Source organism: Loxodonta africana, chromosome 12, assembly GCF_030014295.1.
Source record: "Loxodonta africana isolate mLoxAfr1 chromosome 12, mLoxAfr1.hap2, whole genome shotgun sequence".
Taxonomy (NCBI): domain Eukaryota; kingdom Metazoa; phylum Chordata; class Mammalia; order Proboscidea; family Elephantidae; genus Loxodonta; species Loxodonta africana.
In genome coordinates, this window is record NC_087353.1 from 92,572,991 (window position 1) to 92,594,629 (window position 21,639).

At 48.0% G+C, this 21,639-nt stretch overlaps 1 protein-coding gene across 8 annotated transcripts in view; it reads right to left on the bottom strand.

The window, feature by feature from the left end:
• MAD1L1 (mitotic arrest deficient 1 like 1) overlaps positions 1-21,639 on the bottom strand; it is a 492,384-nt gene that overhangs the window by 404,800 nt on the left and 65,945 nt on the right. For all 8 annotated transcript variants that reach the window (XM_064295955.1, XM_064295956.1, XM_064295957.1 and 5 more), the window contains one exon: positions 2,959-3,045. In XM_064295955.1, coding sequence (XP_064152025.1) covers positions 2,959-3,045 — 87 coding nt within the window. The remainder of the gene's footprint in view (positions 1-2,958; positions 3,046-21,639) is intronic.

The window sequence follows — 21,639 nt, forward strand, 5'->3', positions numbered from 1 at the left end:
ACAGCCCGTGGCTGACCTAATGTGATTCTGGTGGTGAGTTTACCGCTCTCGTTCTTCTAAGATCGCGTTTCCTTTTAATGAGATGAGAAAACGGTGCTTGTTTTAATTCTTTTTTTTCTTAATGAGAAAGGCCTTGTGAAAACCCTTCAAGATCTGCACCACTGCCTGCACGGGTGCTGGCCTTATATCTGACTCTGACCTGGGCCAAGTCGCCTCCTTCCCACTTCATCTGAACTTCTGACAAAACTGCCTTGACAAGATGTGTGGACATGAAATCCGCTGTTTCACCCTTACAAGGCTTTCCGACCCCCCGACCCAAGAATACCCTGATTAGCAGAGCCCTGGTGGCACAATGGTTAAGTGCTCAACTACTTACAGAAAGTTTAGTGATTCAAACCCACCTGGTGGCTTCACGGGAGAAAGACCTGGAGATCAGCTCCCAGAAAGACTACACCCTAGGAAACCCTACAGAGCAATTTTATTGCTACATGAGGTCACCATAAGTTGGAATCTACTCAACAGCAGCAGCAGCAGCAGCAGGGGTGGCGGCAGTGAGTGGTCCTGCCACTGAGAGGACAGCAGCCCAGCACGCTACTCCAACTCCCGACAGCACACCAGGCCACGCTGGAGTGTTCCACCAGCACCACCCACCTCCTCTCTGTGCCCTTCTCAGTAGTCAGACTCTCCTGGTTTATGCTCCCTGGGCTGGGAGCAGAAGGATGGGACACATCAGGCCCCTACAAACCACCAGCCCCAAGCACACTAATAGGTGAGGTCCTCACCCCTCTGGAAACCCTGGTGGCATAGTGGTTAAGTGCTATGGCTGCTAACCAAAAGGTCGGTAGTTCAAATCCACCAGGCACTCCTTGGAAACTCCATGGGGCAGTTCTACTCTGTCCTATAGGGTCGCTATGAGTCGGAACAGACTCGACAGCAATGGGCTTTGGTTTTCATCCTTCTACCTGACTGCCCCAACTTCATCACATCTGGGACAACAACCAAGGTCACTCCTCACAAGAACTCCCTGAGGAGATGGAAGGGACAGAGGGTGGGGATGTCAGCCCCTGCCCCTCGCTGAGGGACCACTGCCCATGCTGAGGCCTCAGGTCACTGACAAGCTCTGGGCCTGGGACTCCATCTGTTTGATGACGCAGCACTCCTTTGTGTGGGAGACCACCGTCTACTCACACCTCTGCCCGGGCCACCGCAGCTGAAGGTCCTTCCCAGCACAGCCCAAGCCCTCCAGTCTAGCGCTCATTCAGTCTTCCTCTAAGTCCACTGACAGCAGCCCTAGCCTCCTGGGGTCTGTCCCTGCCTCCCCCGCCCTGCATGTAGCTGTCGTGTCCCCCCGAACAGCCCTCCACACACTCGAGGACCTTCAGAGCACTCAGCACCCACAAAAGCAAGTCCAGCTGTACAGACCAGGACACAGGTACCCCTACAGGCTGGACAAAGAGTCACCAAACGTTAGTCCCGTTAAGTTCTCATGCCCTCAGCCTCCCAAGGACACGGAACAACTCTGTTTCCTCCACTTCTAGTGCAGGCAGGACCCAGTTGTTGAAGTCGACCCCCCAAGGCAGCCCTTCCCAGGAGGTGGGGTGGCTCAGTCACACCCACGACCTGATGGGCACTGCACACCCAGCCACTAGCCAGAGCAGGCAGTTCCAGAAAGAACCCAGCTGCTTGGCAGAAGAAAAACACGGACAAAGTTCCTCTCCCTTAATTGTTCATTCTGTTTCAAATTCAAAGTCAAATGAAAAGGATCGCCTGGCAAAACGTGAGAGCTTTAACTTCAAATCACCCGTAATGCCCATTTCATCTGACAGGGGCTTTGAAAGCAAAAGGCAATCGTCACCACGAGGTTTTTAAACTAAACTGATGTGATTATGTTCAACATAACCGGATGCTTCTAGAAGCCAATTTTCAAAGCGACATCAACCCCGCCCCAAAATATGAAAACCTTTCTTCTGCTACTAGTAAATTATTAAAAGGCCATCTCCTCAGGAGGACAGGGCTGCTGCTTGACAATCAGTGGCTGGAAGATGGCTCCACACATTCCTGCAGACCCAGCTTGGGCCACTGAGGCACAAGGTGGGGCCTGCTGGCATGGAGGTCCTAGAAAGTGTCCAAGAAACAGACGTCTCTCTCTGCCCCTGGATGTGACGCCCAGAGCCTGGAGCAGCCACCCGACCCCCCGAGAGACCTCACCTGAGTATCAGCCCAAAGACATGTTGAGAATAGTGGAGACGGGGCAGAGAGGGCCAGGACCTAGATGCAGTTTCCCTGGCAGGCAGGGAAAGGGACCTCCTCATGGCTAACATCTGTCGGGGTAAGATCTTCTATTTGCAGCCAAAGGAATCCTGGCGGTTCTAATATCCCCTACAAACCTTCCTTGAGTGCACAAGTATAACACGCACACACACAGACATACTAACATACATACACACACACTCACACTTACATGCACACATACTCACATACGGAGACACACACAGACACACTGATACACTCACACACAGATACACAGAGACACATACAGATACACACACACGGAGATACACTCACACACAGGCATACTCACACACATTCACACACTGCCACAACCAGGGTCCTGATTGTCACACATGAGGAGGTCGCCAGAGGCCACACGTCAGCTGGAGAAATGGAAGTAGCCCTGCTCTTCCTTTCTCAAACAGACACCGGGCATCAGGAACCAGCTCCCAGGAACCCAGAGAGCAGCTCCACATGCACTGAGACTCCCAGCAAGATGCGGCCTCAGGTGTGTTCCCTGCCACATGGCAGCAGAGTACAGTCACTCCTGACCTCCTGCCTGGCTCACACTTGCTCCCAGACAAGGCTGGCGGCTGGTGCAGCACAGCCAGCTGGGCTCCCACTCCCATCCAAAGTCTCAAAGCACACACACCTCCCAGAGTGTCTCGCTGGGGCTGCCAGGCCTACCTGCTGGTGATGGAGCTGTTCTTCTCCTTCAGGGTAAGCTCTCTCTGCTGCAATTCCACAATAAACCTGGAGAGGTCCTCTGGGGTCCTGGAGGAGAGAGAAGGCACAGTCAGGCCCAGCCAGTCCCTGGAGGTAGGCCTAGTTCTGCACTTAAATGGAGAGCTGGGGTTCATGGTAAATGAGGGTGTGGGCCCCAAGGGAGCTCACTATTGGGACCACATGGGAAGGGCAGGACAGATGCTACAGCAAAAAGGCCACAGCCCCGGCCTCAGCCAGACCTGTACCCAAGCCCCAGCCTGCCACAGAATTTACAGCACTGAGCAAACTACGTTTCAAATGTTCAAAACGACTCCAGGTTACCTGTCTGAGTTCATGCTCAGAGCAGTGTTGTTTTTTATTGTTTCCATTCCATAAACAAGGAAACTAAGGCCCAAAGAAGTGAAATGGCTGGTCCGAGTCCACCCAGCTCACGAATGGCAGCTGAGCCCCAGTGTGGGGCAGAGTAGGCACCAGCAGTTTCTCTGGGGTTTGCAATAAGTCCTCCCGAGGAGGGGGCACTCACAGACACGTGCCATGGTCTCAAGCAGGAGCCTCATGGCAGAGTGTCCAGCAGTGTGTGGGCCCTGGTCGGTCCAGCCCTGGCTCTCACCTATCCCCACACTCCTGAGCACCAGGGCTCGAGCTTGGATTCGAACAAACGGAGCAGAAGACTGGACCCCTGCTCCCACCCCAGAGAGCAGGTGACCCTCCACACCATACCCACCATCTGGGAAGCAGGATCACAGTGTGTGTCAGCTCTATTTGTCCCCTCAAGGGTGTGGGGCCAAGGTGGGGTGGGCACTAGGGTCAAGCTGACCCGGTCCCACGGACTACAGCGACTGACTCATATCGAGTCCTGGGCCGCAGCCACAGCTCCAGCCCCAACCCACCCTTCAGACGAGGCTACCTGCATCAGAAGAAGAGCTTCAAGCTATGGGGCAGGCATGTCCCTCACCCCAGACTCTAGGAGATTTAAACGAACATGCGACTGCTCCCAGCCCCACTCCTGCTTTCACTCAGCCCCCAGGCGCTGCTGAAGGGACCAGAATCCCAAAATCTAAACCATCTGCTATCGAGTCAGCTTTCACTCATGGTGGCCCCTTGTGTGCAGAGTAGAGCTGTGCGCCACAGGTTTTCGAGGCTATGACCTTTCAGAAGCAGATCACCAGTCCTTTCTTCTGAGGAACTCTGGGTGGGTTCGAACCACCAACCTTTCGGTTAGCAGTCGGGCACATAAACTGTTTGTGCCACCCAGGGACTCCCTGAAAGGGAGAAAGGGAAGTGGTTAATCTTTCCCTCTAATGACTTCATGCACTGAAAAGTCTGGAGCTTTGACTTTGGCTGCAAGTTTCAACCTCTCCTAAAAATGCAGCAGAGTAAGCCAGACGACGAGCTGCTAGGACCTGCGCCTGGACAGCTCATCCTCCACTCAGAGCAGAAGCGGGGAGGGGGAGGAGGGCACCTGCAGTCGCTGTCCAGATGACCAGCCGACTCGCCTGCAGAAGAACTCCCAAGAGCATGTCCCAAAGCCCTGAGGCCAGGCACAACACAGTGCTGTCCTGACACCTCAAAGACCCGCTGACCTCAGGGGAGCAGAAAAAGACAGCGCGTTCAGACGTTCAGAACAATCCTTGAGGGAGATAATCCAGCCCCACTTTAGTAGTGAAATCAGTAAACCACCACAAGGGCCATTTTTTTATTCAGAGGTCACCCTGGCTGCAGGGACAACCCCCGGGCCCAGGCTCTGGAAGGCCCCTCCCTCACAGGCACCACCTCAAAGGCAAACAGTGAGACTCCACTAACACACCAGAAACTACACATGCAACCTCATACTCCTAGGTCTGTAAAACGTACCTGTGCCTAACTTGTAGTAAGAAATCTAGGACGAGTCACCTCAAGTTGACCTGAATGGTGCGCCCAGGATGGGGCAGCACTGATGACAGGGATCAAAGGATCTCCGGCTTCACGTGCATCATGTGACTAGCTCATAACAAGAATTCACGTGTTACGTGTATTGAGCAAAAAGAAAAGGTAAAGAAAAACATACAGCGTGCTGTCGTTGTTACTGGGTGCTGTCGACTCGATTCCAACTCATGGTACCCTATATGACAAGGTAGAACTTCCCCAATAGGGTTTTCTAGGCTGTCATCTTTGCGGGAGCAGGTTACCAAATTTTTCTCCCACAGAGCCTATGAGTGGGTTCAAACTGCCAATCTTTTGGTTAGCAGCCAAGCACTTAACTGTTGTACCACCAGGGCTCCTTCTCACAGCATGCTAGATATGTGGAAAATGCTTGTGGGAACCCCACCAGGAGCAGCAGGGAAGCTGGGGCAGAGATGTGGTGCCACTGGTGGACCTCAAGGGCAGGACCATCTCTGGGAGCCTGGGAAGGGGTGGGGGGGGCGGCATTCAAAGGGAGAAGAAGAGGAGGGGATGAATGCCTGGGGTCATTAAAGCTTTCAGGCAGCCATCCAAGGTACAACAATTAGTGTCTACTAGCCTGGAACAACAAAGGAAGAAGGAGAGTCAGGAATAGGAGAAGGATATGAAATGTGTGGCTAATCGCCTCCATGAACAACTGCCTCCTTTGCCATGAGACCAGAAGAGCTGAATGGTGCCTGGCTATCACTACTGAACATTTTGATCAAAGATTCTATAGAAGAATCCTGCTCAAAAGGAGGAAAATACAAAGCAGAAGTTCAAATTCTCACGGAATCCAGACTTTCTAGAGCCATGGAGGCTGAATGAACCCCTGAAACTCTTGCCTGAGATCATCTTTAAGCTTTAAACCAAAAATATTCCCTGAAGTCATCTTAAAACCAAACAATAGTTCAGCTTTACTAGTAAAGAATGTCTGCCTTGAACACTGTGCTCTTTTAAGATCTATCTATAGGGGATCAAATTGAGAACAGCAACTCAAAAGATTAGATAGGGAACTTAAGGAACAGTGAAGTTATGTTAATGGTGGAGGAATAATTCAGAAAAGGAGGATGAGGATGATTGCACAACTTGTAGAATGTCATCAATGTCACTGAATTGTACGTGTAGAAACCTGAATTGGTTGGTATATGCCTTAGTCATTTAGTGCTGCCATAACAGAAATACCACAGTGGACGGTATTTCTTTTCTCACAGTCTAGTAGGTTACAAGTTCAAATTCAGGGTGTTGGCTCCAGGGGAAGGCTTTCTTTCTCTGTCGGCTCTGGAGCAAGGTCCTTGTCTTCAGTCTTCCCCTGGTCGAGGAGCTTCTCAGGCATAGGGACCCTGGGCCCAAAGGACGCGCTCTGCTCCTGGTGCTGCTTTCTTGGTGGTATGAGGTCCTCAACTCTCTGCTTGCTTTCCTTTCCTTTTATCGCGAGAGATAAAAGGTGATGCAGGCCCCACCCCAGGGAAACTCCCTTTACATTGGATGAGGGAGGTGACCTGAGTCAGGGTGGTGTTACAATCCCACCCTAATCCTCTTTAGCATAAAATTACAATCACAAAACGATGGACAACCACACAATACTGATAATCATGGCCTAACCAAGCTGACACATATTTTTGGGGGGACAAAATTCAATCCATGACAGTATATATTTTTGCTGTGTATATTCTCAACAACCAATAAATAAATAAATAAAACAAATGATAGAGAAAAAGAAAAAAGCCTGGAATCCAAACCTAATCCTGCGGACAAGAGAGCCCGAGCTGTGCCCCCCATCCACTGTCATGGGCTCCAAGCGGCAGGGCAGGGCAGGGTGTCCACAAATCGTCCAGAGCTGCTCAGTCGAGGCGGATTACTAAACAACTGTCGGCCTTCGCCACATCTCAGATCAGACCAGAGGCCTGAAGGCCTGAACTCCAGCTGGCAGGGGGAGTATTGGTTCTTCGAAGCTCCTGTCCTGCGGGGCACTGAAGCTACTCAGGATGTTTAACAAGGTGCTTGGGGATTAGCGGGATGCCTGTAACCAGGAGGAGCACGCCAAGTATCATCCCACCCTAAAAATAACGCTGACTACACACACAGGGAGATCAATCCATTCCAAAACTTCCACTTCACCAACTAAAGAGGGGGAGGTCTCCGAGGGCTGGTCCCCCGGCTGGAGATGACAGAAATGACAATTCCAACCACAGCCCAGGCTGTGCTGCTGCTGCTCACAACTCCGGCTTCAGCTGCGAAGCCTTTCAACTTGAACTGACGGATTTTAGAGGGAAAAAAGGCTTTTTTGTTCGATCTGCAGCTGAATTTTGACTCAAGCTCAGCTGCGTGCAGAGCAGCGGAGGGTTTGTGGGGAGCAGGGCCATTGGCTTTTTTCTGCAGTAAAAGCAGCCCCAGACCAGGAGCAGCTATTCTGGGGCTCCTAATAGCAGATGCCATGGCGCCCACTGAAGCCCCAAGGGCCAGTGTCAATGCGACTGAGGGACGTGAGATCCCAGGATGCCAATTTTTAAACGAATGGAATGGCAACAAGCACAGAACTAATTAGTACATGGGACCTGCCAGCACTCATCCGAGGTACTGATTTTCTGAGAATAGAAGCCACCGGTGCCTATGGCCACAGCCCAGAACTGCTGAGGACAGGGCCTCAGCCACCAAGAGCCCAACTGCAGGGAGGATGCAGCCTGGGAGAGGGGCCCTTTCTGCAAGGCTTGCTTCCGAAAAGAGGTTGCAGGAACAAGAACAGAGAACATGCAGTAGAAAACACTTGGTGCTAAAAATCTCAAGGACAAGAGGCCTTCAGGGCTGCAGAGCTGTGTGCACACCCGGATGCCGTGTTAGACCAGGTTTTCGTGACAATGTGTATACAGCTCTCTGGAGCGGGGGTGGGAGCGCACATTACCAGGATGCAGGAGGAGGTGGAAGAAGTGGAGGAGGCTACGTTGTCTTACAGAAGAGTGATGAATTCCACGTGGCTCAGCAGCCTGGACCCGGGCCAGGTGGGACACACTGCCACCTCGGAGCTGCACTTGTAACACCCAGCCCACCTAAGCTGGAGAAAAGGAAAGCTAGTGACAAGTGACGGGGTCCCGGGACCGCAGGAGGCAAGCTTCCGGGAATATAACAATGGTCACGTGGTCCATCCAGCATTTGAGCCCAGGGTCATTCCATGACACCTTGGCCAGCAAGCAGACAATGCCATCCCCACACCTCCTACAGAGTTGCCCGTTCCCTGGACGGACAGGAAGCAAGTTGCTCTTTACCACAGAAAGGAGGCAGCGAGGAATGGCAACCTGAGGCACAAGCTGCCCTGACTTTCCTCTATCCACCCCCTTCCACAAGTTCAGGCACCACAGTGGCAAGCAGCGCTCACCACGGTGCCACCCTCAGCCACATCAACAGTCATCCTCGGAGAAAAGAGATCCATCTCCCTACCAGGCACACCGACTGCCCAATGGAAGACATGAGAGGCACACAGGGCATAATGCTTCTCAAAGTCTCTGCCTTCCACAATCAAGTTAATGCCTGTCAGTGGACTTTACTTTCACCCAAGAAATAGATCAGTTCTTTCTAGTTCCCTGTTCTCCACGTGGCAGTCTCCAAGAGGTTGGCTGGCAGGGCTGCACCCACTCCACACCTAGTCCTCTATCACTGTCTTAGTCTCCTAGAGCTGCTGTAACAGAAATACCACAAATGGGTGGTTTTAGAGAACAGAAAATTTATTTTCTCACAGTTCAGGAGGCTGGGAGTCTGAATTTAGAGCACCAGCTCTTACGGGAAGGTTCGTTCTCTGTGGGCTTTGGAGGAAGATCTCTGTCTTGTTCCTGTAGGCCCAGCATTCCTTGATTCCTAGGTGATCTCACATGGCATGTTATCTTCCTTCCCTTTCTTCAGTATTTGTTTGCTTCTGTGCCTAATTTGTTCTTTTTATATCTCAAAAGTGATTGGTTTAAGACTCACTCTAGATTGCTTCATTAGCATGACAAAGAAAGCCCTATTTCCAATAGGGATCACAACCACAGGTATAGGGGTTAGGACTGCAGCACATATTTGGGTAGACACAATTCAGTCTGTAACAACCACTCTTGACCCTCCGCTCCCCCCACCCCCGCCCCGTTGAGCTCCTGCCTCATTTCTCTCATCACCTTTACCAGAAATGCTCAGAAAAAGTCGTCTCCACATCCGTTCCACCATTCATCTCCAAACCCTCTCCAGCCAGAATGTGGCTCCCAACCTCTCCACCAACACCACCGGTCAGGGTTACCCTGACCTCCACGCTGCCCAGTCCACTCACCTGCTCCTGGTCCTCCGCTTACCTGACCTGAGTGGGGCACCTCCCCCAAGCCCTCTCCGTTTATCTCCTGGGACCCCATGGTTGTTCCTTCTCAAAATCCTGACTGATTCCCCTTGAGTCCCCAGCTGACCTCAAATTACCGGGGCATCCCATGTCTCAGCCTCAGACTTCCTACCTTGTCTCTTCTCTACCCACATTCTCACCCATGATGGTGCTTAAAGACATGACATGTGGTTGCAATAACTGCACAGCTTTCAGTACACACTCAACACATTTGTGACTCCAGCTTTGTCTGTCTGCGAACCATCTCCTCGTAGCTGTCTAAGAGGCATCTCAGACACAGCAGGCTCAAATCCAAATGCCCTATCTTCCTCCTCCCCTGACACCAAAATCTGCCAATGGTTAAGAGCTACAGCTGCTAACCAAAAGGCTGGCAGTTCGAATCCACCAGCCGCTCCTTGGAAACCCTATGGGCCAGTTCTACCCTGTCTTATGGGATCGCTGAGTCGGAATCGACTCAACAGCATTAGGCTATATGTATACATACATATATTTATACCTGCACATATATTTTTTGCTCATTGTTGCTGTTGTTTCAAAATTATATATGCCATCCCACCAAAACCCATTGCCGTCGAGTCGATTCCGACTCATAGCAACCCTATATGACAGAGTAGAACTGCCCGATAGAATTTCCAAGGAGCACCTGGTGGATTTGAACTGCCAACCTCTTGGTTAGCAGCCGTAGCACTTATATATGCCATGGCAATTATCAAAAGGTCCTTTCTTCTAGTGAATTTTTTTAGTGACATCATTTACTTTCGTCAAGCTGTGTATACTTCACTCTCATTCAGTGTTACCTTTCCCATCACCAAAAATAACAAGTGTCTACTGTCTAGAGAATGAGTCCCCCTTTCCCCTCACCATACCTGGTAACCACTAATGAACGTCAGCTGCTGTATATCTACTTGTTCGTGTCATTTCATAAAAGTGAGAACATACAATATTTGGTTTTTTGTGACTAATTTAGGCTTATTCTGCTCAACATAATGTCTTCCAGGTTCATCTGTGCCCCAAGATGTTTTAGGAACTCATTTTTCTTTATTGCTGAGTAGTATTCCACCGTGTATATGTACCACATTTTACTTATCCATTCATTCATTGATGGGCACTTAGGTTGTTTCCATGTTTGTGCTATTGCGAACAGTATTGCAATGAACATAGGTGTGCATGTGTCTGTTCCTGTCACTTCTATTAGATCCCTAGGCTATATACCTAGGAGTGGAATTGCTGGGTCATATGGCAGCTTTATCTCTAGATTTTTGAGGACACACCATAGTGTTTTCTACAATGGCTGTACCATTTTGCATTTCTATCAGCAATGGATGAGGGTTCCAATTTCTCTACATCCCCTCCAACACTAGTTATTTCCTGGGTTTTTTTTTTCCCCTTCACCACCCTAGTGTGAGTGAAATGGTATGTCATTGCAGTTTTGATTTGCATTTCTTTGTTGGCTAATGTGCTAAACATATTTTCAGGCTTGTGGACATTCTTTAAATGAACAGCATTGAGTTTTGCTGAAGTCATGTAAGGAGTGACTTCATGACTCCAAACACCTCAAAGGATTGGTTTTCTAGGTTTGAAGGATTAGGACCATAGTCTCAGGGGACATCTTGGTCAATTGGCATAGTAACAGTTCATAAAGTTTATTTCTATATCCTAGTTTGGTAAGTAGCATCTGAGGTCTTAGAAACTTGTAAGCGGCCATCTAAGACACACCTGTTGGTCTCAATTCATCTGGAGCAAAAGAGAAAGAAAGAAACCAAAGACTCAAAGAAGAAACTTGTCTATAGGGCTAATAGTCTACACAAACAATGCCCCCATCCACCCTGAGACCAGAAGAACTAAATGGTGCCCAGCTACCAATAACAACCATTCTGATCAGGGTCACAATTAATGGATCCTGATAGAATGGGAGAAAAATGTGGAACAAAACCTCAAATTTCTAAAAAAAATAGACTTACTTGATCGGTTGAGACTAGAGGAGTCCTTGAGACTATTGCCCTGAGATATTCTTCAAACCTTGAACTGAAACTATCCTCCAAGATCACCTTTTAGCTAAATAACAAATTGGCTCACAAAATAATGTTTATTTCCCATGAGTACTGTGCTCCTTTTAAAAAATCACTTATATAAGACCAAACGACCAACAATTACTTTAAAGCAAGATGAGAATGTAAAGGAGCTGGGAAACCAGAACAGAAATATTGAGAATGTTCATGCACTGTGAAGAATGTAACCAGTGTCACTGAACAACTTATGTAGAAATTGTTGAATGGAAACCTAAACTGCTGTATGAACCTTCACTGAAAACACAATAAAAAATATAAAGAATGCCCACAAGAACAGGTGGCACCAAGGAGCACAGCACCTGCATGGTCAGCTGACCAGAGGTGCCTGCCCCACCCACACCCCACTCCACACACACACTACCCCACCTATACACTACCACACCCACACCCTGCCCCACCTACACTCCACCTGCCCACACCCTGCCCCACCCACACCCTGCCCCACCCATATTCCACCCCGCCCACCCCACCCACACCTTGCCCCACCTATACTCCACCCTACCCACACCCTGTGCACCCACACCCTGCCCCACCTATATGCCACCCCACCCACTCTCTACCCCACCTATACTCCACCCTGCCCACATCCTGCCTGCCTCCCATTTATACCCTGTCCCCCCCACATACTCTGTCCCTTTACATCCTGTCTCCCCCTTCTAGCAACCCATCCATACCCTCTGTCTACACCCCATCCCACCCTATCTATACTCTGTCCCCCCCAAACACCCTGTCCATCCATACCCCGCCCCATCCTGTCCACACCCTGTGCACCCACACCCAGCCTATCCAGGCACTCCAGTCCTGGGGCAGCCTTCACCCACATAGTTGCTCCACAGGCTCTTCTGCCAGGGACTTCCCGCCTGATCACTGTCCAGATCCCTCTCCGCTGTCCACAAGCAAGCAGCTTGGCTTAACTGCTCAGTGACTGAATGATGCCAGTCTCAAGACACATGTAAATAAAATGAAGTCATTTCAGATTTACAGTTGCTTCCTTTGCATTCTCTCTCCCAGCTCAGAGAGGATTAAAGGGACTTCAAAGCAGCCTGGGTTCCAATTAAACCAGTGCGGCCACCCCAGGGGTGCCGGAATATTCCTCTAACGAGATGCACTCTTTGAACTGTGTGAGCTAAAAAAAGCTCTCAGAACCTGTCAAGCAAAGGCCATAATTCTCTCTCCCTGCTCACTCACGCCTTGGAAAAGCTGATCGCTTTAAACATTCAAAGGGAAGGCTGGGTGGCAGCCCCAAACATAACTTCTACAAGGAGTGCAGGAAGGGTGGTAAATGAGGGCATGGGGTGCAGCCAGCACACACAAGCCAGGGTCCCGGGGGTGTGGCCAGATGCAGGCCTGAGCCTCTAAGGAGAGGTGTGCCCAGACCGGAACTGAGACCAAAATGGTAACACAGGAGGGCCCAGGTCTGGCAGACCCTCGTTGTCTGGCAGGAGCTGTGTTGGGCAGAGAGTTCAGAGACCTCCACCAGAGTCACCCGCCAGGCCCCAGCGACACCGACAGGGAGTACCACTGGCAGCCCCCACAAGGCCAGAGCATAAAAAAAAAATCCCACTGCAGACAAGTTACAGAGTCCTTGGGTAGTGCAAAATGGCGATGGTGCTTGGCTGCTAGCCAAAAGGCTGGAGGTTCAAGTTCACTCAGAGATGCCTCAGAAGAAAGGTGATCTGCTTCCAAAAGACCAGCCACTAAAACCCTACGGAACACAGTGCTACCCTAACACACATGCAGTCGCCATCAGTTGGAACCGACTCCACAGCAACTGGTTTTTTTCATCTTATGTGGACAAATTGCATCCCAGTAAGATAAAATGCAAGGCAAAGTAAGTGTGCAAACACGGGTGTGTGAGGCTTTAGGTAAGAGGTGCTCAGTTGAACACAGGCTTGATCTGGAAAGTCAAATGCTGTCTCACCCCCGCATCTACTACAGTGTGAGAGGTGCAGATGCCAGTTCTGATGGTTCTTCTGGGCCAGGACTTGTGTAGGACCAAGAAAAGGTTTGACCCTTTGACTCTGATTTCTGAAAACAACTCAAGCAATCAAGATGGTTTGTTTGCCAAAATAGCCAGGCAAATAGGGGCTACACAGGTGCCACACCTAGGAACTAAAGTCTGGAAGGGGTCCCTGATGTATATTCATTGATTGCATTATCATAATTATGCATTACGGCCCAAATCATGCCTGTTCACTGGGGTCCCAGTGACTAGGGGACCCAAGTACTTGGAGTTCTCTATTTAGGGACTATTGGATCTGGGGATGATGGAGCCCCGTGCAGAGACCTCTCCCAGACCTTGTCTGGTGCATCTCCATGCTTGTATTCTTTCTAGTTATAATAAATGGGTGACTGTAAGTACAGGTATTATGGATTGAATTATGTCTCCCCCCCCCAAAAAAAAATCCCAAAATATGTACTGTTAATCCTAACCTCTATGGTTATAATCCCAATTAGCAATGGGTTGTCTTTGTTATGTTAATGAGGCATGATTACTGTAGGGTATATTTTGAGTCAATCTCTTCTGAGATATAAAAGAGATTAAACAAGCCAGCAGAGCAGAGACAGGAGAAGATAGATACCAAGACACATGGAGATCTCCAAGGAACCAAAAAGCAGAAGCTAAAGAAACAAGGACCTTTCTCTAGAGCTGACACAGAGAAAAAGCCTTTACCTCAAGCCAGTACTCTGAATTCGGACTTCTAGCCTCCTAAACTGTGAGAAAGTAAATTTGTTTGTTTAGGCCACCCACTTGTGGTATTTCTGTTATAGAAGCACTGGATAACTAAGATAATAGGTTAACCACAAAAAAAAAGAAAATCTGTCATGGAATCGATTCCAACTCATATCAACCCTGCAGGACAGAGTAGAACTGCCCCACACGGTTTCCAAGGCTGCAATCTTTATGGAAGCATACTGCCACATTTTTCTCCCACGGATCAACTGTTGAGTTCAAATTACCAACCTTTCAGTTAGCAGCCAAGTTCTGTAACCACTGTGCCGCCAGGGCTCCTTATCAGTATAGGTGGCAATCTCTGAATTTTGTGAAGCACTGTAGAAAATTAACAAACCCACAGGGGCAATGAGTCAGCAGGGGCTAGCAGCAGATTTGTGGAGACCCAGCTCTGGGTGGATGGGTAATAGAAATAGGCTGCACAGGTGGTCAGTGAAAAAGGACAGAGTCCTTTTAGTGTATAACCCAATCCCAAGAGACCAGGGAGAGAGAAGTGAGGGAAGGGGAGAGAGGGAGACCAGCTAGCTGGTCTGAGGTACAGGGAGCTGTGCAGACAACAGAGCCTACAGCTGCTTCCAGATGACCTGGCCTGAAGTAGCCAGGGATGTTTTCACCTGTGTCAGGATAATCGGGGATGAGGTCTGATCTAATTCTGGGTGATTAGGATAAGAGAGAGGAAGTGACCCGGCAGTGGCTGGCAACAAGGAGTGGAGATGTGGGAGAGTGAAGCCTGGGTCTACTTCCAGCTGGGAATTCATGCTGACCCTTGCCACGCAGTTAGTGACAAAGGTGGAGGTGCCCACTTGCCACTTTTACAATGTCCCAGTTTGTAGCGACAGCAGTGCTGTCCTCGTGACTTTTAAGCCTCCTACTTGAGAATTCTCTGCCATTCTTAGGGAAAACAAACCGAAACGCACCGAGGCAACTCACTGTCCACCGAGACTTCTTTCACAAATTAGAAAAATCCTCCTCTAATAAGTTTGGCACTCTCCTCCTCTCTCCCTGAGGCACCTGCCCTGCCTACGTGGATGCCTTTCCATGGAGCGGCAGTCGAGTGCAGAGAACAGAACAGTGAATTCAAAATCAAGGAACCTGGCTTCTAGGGAAACAATCAAAGACAAGGTACAAACAAATGACTTGAACAGAAACAAAAATTCTGTGAAGGGAGCCATCATTAGTGCAAAGCTGTCTCTGAACCTGCTGAGCAGTCAGGGGGCTGGGGGGAAGGCCTCAGAACTTTGGGGAAGCAATAATCGTATGGTTGGAGACCTAGTCTATGGTCCCCAGTGAGTCTTGGGCTGCTGTGTGGTCCTGGGCAGGTTACTTGACTTTTCTAAGCATCTGTCAATGAGGAGAAGGGACCAGGAACTGGGGCCCCATCCTGATGTATGATTCTGTTTCCGAAAGCCAAACTCTCTTAGGAATCTGACTCTCTGATTATATGAAGATGTGCAATGAGGTCCCGGGCAGAAGTACAGTGACAAAGGCCCTGGCAGGAACATCCAAGGTGAGTTTAGGAGACTCAAGGACCACAGGCCCAAGGGAGATGGCAGGTGGAAGAGGGATGTGTATGCAGAGCCAGGATACACAGGCCATGGAGGCCATGGGAAGGACTGGGTTTCATTTTACATGTGACAACAAGCTACTGGAGGGCTTAAGCAGGACAAAAGACATGGTCTGATCTACTGATTTACCTTAAGGATGTGTTTAAAAAAGAGATGTGCACCAAATGTTTCCACACCCCCCTCCAATCTGTCAATGGGTCATACTCTGGTGGCTTGTGTGTTGCTTCGACGCTGGAAGCAATGCCGCTGGTATTTCAAACATCAGCACGGTTACCCGTGGGGGACAGGCTTCAGCGGAGCTTCCACGCGAAGACAGATTAGGAAGAAGCCCTGGTGATCTACTTCCAAAAGCCAGCCAATGAAAACCCTACTGATCACAACAGAATGTTGCCTTACTCACTTGCTTTTGGATCCTGCTCAGGCTTGCTTTATGACCTAATGTGGGGTCTATTCTAGAGAATGTTCCATGTGCACTAGAAAAGAGAGTATACTTGGCTGCTGTTGGGTGGAGTGTTCTGTATATGCCTACGAGGTCAAGTTGGTTGATTGTGGCATTTAGATCTTCCTTGTCTTTATTGAGCTTCTCTCTGGATGTCCTGTCCTTCACCGAAAGTGGTGTGTTGAAGTCTCCTACTATTATTGTGGAGCTGTCTATCTCACTTTTCAATGCTGACAGAGTTTATGTGTCTTGCAGCCCTGTCACTGAGTGCATGAATATTTAATATGGTTATGTCTTCTTGGTGTATTGTCCTTTTAATCATTATATAGTGTCCTTCCTTATCCTTTATGATGGATTTAACTTTAAAGTCTATTTTGTCAGAAATTAATATTGCCACTCCTGCTCTTTTTTGATTGTTGTTTGCTTGATATATTTTTTTCCATCCTTTGAGCTTTAGTTTGTTTGTGTCTCTAAGTCTAAGGTGTTTCTCCTGTAGGCAGCATATAGATGGATCTTGTTTTTAATCCATTCTGCCACTCTTCGTCTCTTTACTGGTGCCTTTAGTCCATTTAGATTCAGGGTAATTATGGATAGGTATGAATTTAGTGCTATCATTTTGATGTCTTTTTTTCTGTGTTGACAGTTTCTTTTTCCCACTTGATTTTATGTGCTGAGTAGATTTCCTTTATATAGTGTCCTTTCCTCATATTTCTTGTTGTTAATTTTGTTTCTGCTGAGTCTATTTTTCCCTTGTATTTTATTTTGATGAGTAGGATAGTTTGTCTCCCTTGTGGGTACCTTATTATTTACTATTTACCCCTATTTTTCTAAATTTAAAACTAACTTTCATTTCTTTGTATCGCCGTATCTTCCTCTCCATATGGAAGGTGTATGATTACATTTCCTAGTCCCTCTTTATTATTTTAATGTTGTCTTCTTTTATATAGTAACATCGCTGTTACCCTGTTTTGGGCTTTTTTTTTTTTTTTAATCTTGCTTTGTGTCTTTGGGATTTCCCTGTCTGGGTTGACTTCTGGTTGCTCTGCCCAGTGTTCTAGTCTTGGGTGGATACCTGATATTATTGATTTTCCAACCAAAGAACTCCTTTTAGTATTTCTTGTAGTTTTGGTTTGGTTTTTATGAATTTCCTAAACTTGTGTTTATCTGGAAATGTCTTAATTTCACCTTCATATTTAAGAGACAGTTTTGATGGACATATGATTCTTGGCAGGCAATTTTTTCCTTCAATTTTTTAAATATGTCATCTCATTGCCTTCTTGCCTGCATCGTTTCTGCCGAGTAGTCCGAGCTTATTCTTACTGGCTCTCCTTTGTAGGTGACTTTTCGTTTATCCCTCGCTGCTCTTATAATTCTCTCTTTATTTTTGGTTTTAGCAAGTTTGATTATAATATGTCTTGGTGACTTTCTGTTAACATCTATCTTATGTGGAGTTCAATATGCACCTTGGATAGATATCTTCTCATCTTTCACAACATCAGGGAAGTTTTCTGCCAACAAATCTTCAACAATTTTCTCTGTATTTTCCGTTATCCCTCCCTGTTCTGGTACTCTAATCACTCACAGGTTATTTCTCTTCATAGAGTCCCACGTGATTCTTAAGTTTTCTTCATTTTTTTTAATTCTTTTACCTGATTTTTCTTCAAATATATTAGTGCCAAGTGATTTATCTTCGAGTTCAGAAATTCTAGCTTCTACTTGCTCAATTCTGCTCCTCTGACTTTCTATTGTGTTGTCTAATCCTGTAATTTTACTGTTAATCTTCTGAATTTCTGATTGCTGTCTGTCTATGGATTTTTCCAGCTTATTAAACTTTTCATTATGTTCCTGAATAACCTTTCTAATTTCTTCAATTGCTTTATCTGTGTGTTCCTTGGCTTGTTCTGTGTACTGCCTCATTTCCTTCTTGACGTCTTGAAGGGTTCTGTATATTAAACTTTTATATTCTGCAGTTGGTAATTCCAGGAATGCACTTTCATCTAGAAGATCTCTGGGTTCTTTGTTTTAAAAGCCTGTTGAGGTGATCATGGCCTATTTCTTTATGTGACTTGATATTGACTGTTGTCTCCAAGCCATCTATAAGTTATTGTATTAGTTTATGCTTGCTTACTGTGTCGCAGCTGCTTGCTTTGTTTTGTTTTGTTATATCCCTGTGGGTTGCTTGAATGAACTAGCTTGATTATTTTCACCTTTGGAGCTCTGGTGTCCTGTCCCCAGCTGGCTAGAACTGTTATCATGTATATCAGTCTAGGAGTCCATTCAGTTTTCTGGTATGAATTCAGCTCAGGTTTCCAGGTGTGTGGTACAGGCTCTGTCCTACAGTCTTAGAGCGGCAGGGGTGATTGGCGTATATACCGGTATCTGATTGCAGCTGGGGGGTCACACTCTGAACAAGGCAGGGGGCTGAGAACTGACCCCCAAGTGTCTCTGAAGAAAACACATCTCTGTTGCCTAGAGCGTGCTGGTGGGTGGATTCTGCAGAGGGACCATGGGCACCCAAAGTTTTTGGCTGTAAGGACTAGGAGGTACCAGTTATCTTTGAACCCCTGTCGTGGGTGGCTGGTTGACCTGAGTGGAGCTACCAGTCCTTAGGTCCCTGATGTGGGTACGTGAGGACCTTGTTTAATAGACAAACCAGTGTCAAATGTCAAATACCCACCTCTCCACCGCACAGCTGAAATGGATGGAGTCTGCCAACAAGGACCTATTCTCCCAAAATAGGCCCGCACAGGTCCATGCAGAAGGGAAAGGTGCTCAAGGTCCACAGATAGTTTATGCCTGGACAGGAGCTGCTTCTGTCCTGAGCTCCCCTGGTTAATGGAGCTAGCAAATTATCCTTTCCCCCCAGTTGCAAATTTTTTCCTTTCCCAAGGCCGGGAGGATGGCTCTAGGTGCTCATCAGGGTCTATCTCAGGCCCAGGGATTCAGCCACTGAGGCCGGCTTGCAGGGGCGGGGGGCGCGGTAAAATGTATGCAAGTACTTAACTTTTGCTGGGAGCTAGTACCAGCCCACCGCTGCCGCCGCCACTCCGGGAATGGTGCCTGAGGGCTCTCCGCGATTCAGGTCCGGTAACTCCTCTCCACTTCTGAACAGCCTCTTACTTTCCCTGCCCCTCAGTTCGTTGTCTAAGCTTGGCTTTGATGCTCAGGGCTCCCAGCTTGTCACAAATATACTCGTTTTGCTTGTTTTTTGGGGGGTCTTTGTTGTAAAGAGGGCTCGCCAGAAGCATCTGTCTATTCTGCCATCTTGGCTCCACCTCCCTCGCTTGTTTTGGACACGTCATCATGAGGGATCAATCACTGGATAGGGACATCGTGTCTGGTGAAGTGGAGGGCCAGCGAGGGCGAAGGATACCCTTGGTGAGAAGGATTGGCACAACAGCTGGTGACTCGGATAACACAGGACCAGCAATATTTCGTTCTGCTGCATGTGGAGTCACCACGAGTCAGAGTCAACTTGACAGCAAATAACAGCACCACTACCAAATGTTTATCCTTGGAAACCAGGGTGGTGTAGTGGTTAAGAATTACAGCTGCTAACCAAAAGGTCAGCAGTTCGAATCCACCAGGCACTCCTTGGAAACCGTGTAGGGCAGTTCTACTCTGTCCCATAGGGTCATTATGAGTCAGAATCAATATTTATCCTAGTATTGTTTACTACAGGGCAAGCTAGAAACAATCTATATACCCAGCAATAGGGGAATGGTTAAATTACTGAATACCTGTACAATGGACAATTGTGTGGCCATTAAGAAGGATGCTATGTAAGTATATTAAAGAAAACAGAATCAAGATACAGGCAGTAAAAAAGCAGATTATAAATCCATATGTATAATACGATACCATTTTTAAAAAATACATGAATGGAGACATTGAAAAATCTAGAAAGCAGGAATTTCTTACAAGCAGTGACCTCTCAGTGGCCAGATTACATGAGATTAGTTTTCTCCTTTTTATTTATCTGTATTTTGCTGCTATTCAAAAAAAAAGTACTCGTCAAATAAGATTAAGAAAAAAGTCCTACAGCCACCTTTGCTCAACTCTCCTAAGAAAAAAAAATACTCAGGTACATAAATTGTTATTTATATGAAAAAAAGAAAATCTCCAGTCCAACAAGGCAAAGAGGAAAAAGCTTAAAGTGATGCCCACGTGAGCAAAGAGGCTGCCTTATATGCCTGTGGTCCTTGCACAATGACACAGGCTCTGTGGTACAGCAATGACCAAGACCATGGTGGCCCCACCTGCATCGAGTCTGCAGAACAGCCGAGAAGACAGACAAGGAGCAAGTGGTAAAAGCGCTGTGATGGGGGAGGCACAAAGGGCCATGGGGCACTCACAGAAGTGCCTAACACCATAAGGTGGAGGGGGTCATGGAGGGCTTCATGAAAGAAGAGAGGCTCCGATAAAATCTAAATGACAAGTAAGTGTCTTCTGCAGGTTAAATTCCTAGAGCTGCTATTACTGAGTCAAAGGATTTACATTTGAAATTTTAAAAGCTAACACCCATCTGTCAGTGTATCATACTACGGTGGCTTGCATGTTGCTATGATGCTGGAAGCTGTGTTAACAGGGTCACCCATGGTGGACAGGTTTCTGTCGCGCTTCCAGACTAACACAGACAGACTAGGAAGAGAAAGGGAAGCCTGGTGATCTATTTCTGCAAATCAGCCAATGAAAACCCTACAGGTCACAACGGAACATTGGCCAGTACAGTGCTGGAAGGTATTCAAAATAACAGTGACCACAAGAATGCACTCGAGCGCACCAATGATCATGAAGATGGTGCAGGACCAGGTAGCATTTCATTTTGTTATACGCAGGGGTCACCATGCGTTAGAGTTGACTCAATGGCAACTATCAACAAGAGAGGAAGAGAAGGTGGCAGACAGCTGCAGTGGTAACTTGGGGATTCATGCCCTCAGGAAGCCCCTCCCACACTGAACCTGGCTTTGGCCAAGGCTAATGCCACCATTATGACCAGCACTTCACATCAGGGCATCCTCATGGGACCCAGCATGATATAAAGGAGCTCATTAGGCCACATGGAAAGACCGTGAGGCAAGGGAGTATCAAGATGCCACGTGTGAGTGATGCCATCTTGGACATTCCAGCCCCTACCACAACTGCCAGATGAGCCCCAGCCAACCCACAAAATCGTGAAAATAAACCACTGTATGAAGTCACTAAGTTCTGGAGTGGCTAGCAATGTAGCAACAGATAACTGATGCCGGGGAGGCAGTGAGAGGGGGAGAACACGTGCAAGAGTCATGGAAGGGACAGGAGCACAAAGGAAAAAAGGTTCAGTGTATCTGCGTATAGAGCACAAGAGGAGGTGATGAAGACCCAGCCGGAGGGAAGAAGGCCATGGCTGAGGGCATCTGGCAGGCTACCTTAAAAAAGGAGGACTTTACTTCAAGAGCCTCAGGGACCAACAGGCAGCTGCAGCAAGAGTTACATGTTCATAGCTTCAGATTAGAGACCCCTCTGACTGCTGCAGAGAAGAATGGCCTGAAAGGGGTAGAAGTGGAGGCATGGCTTGT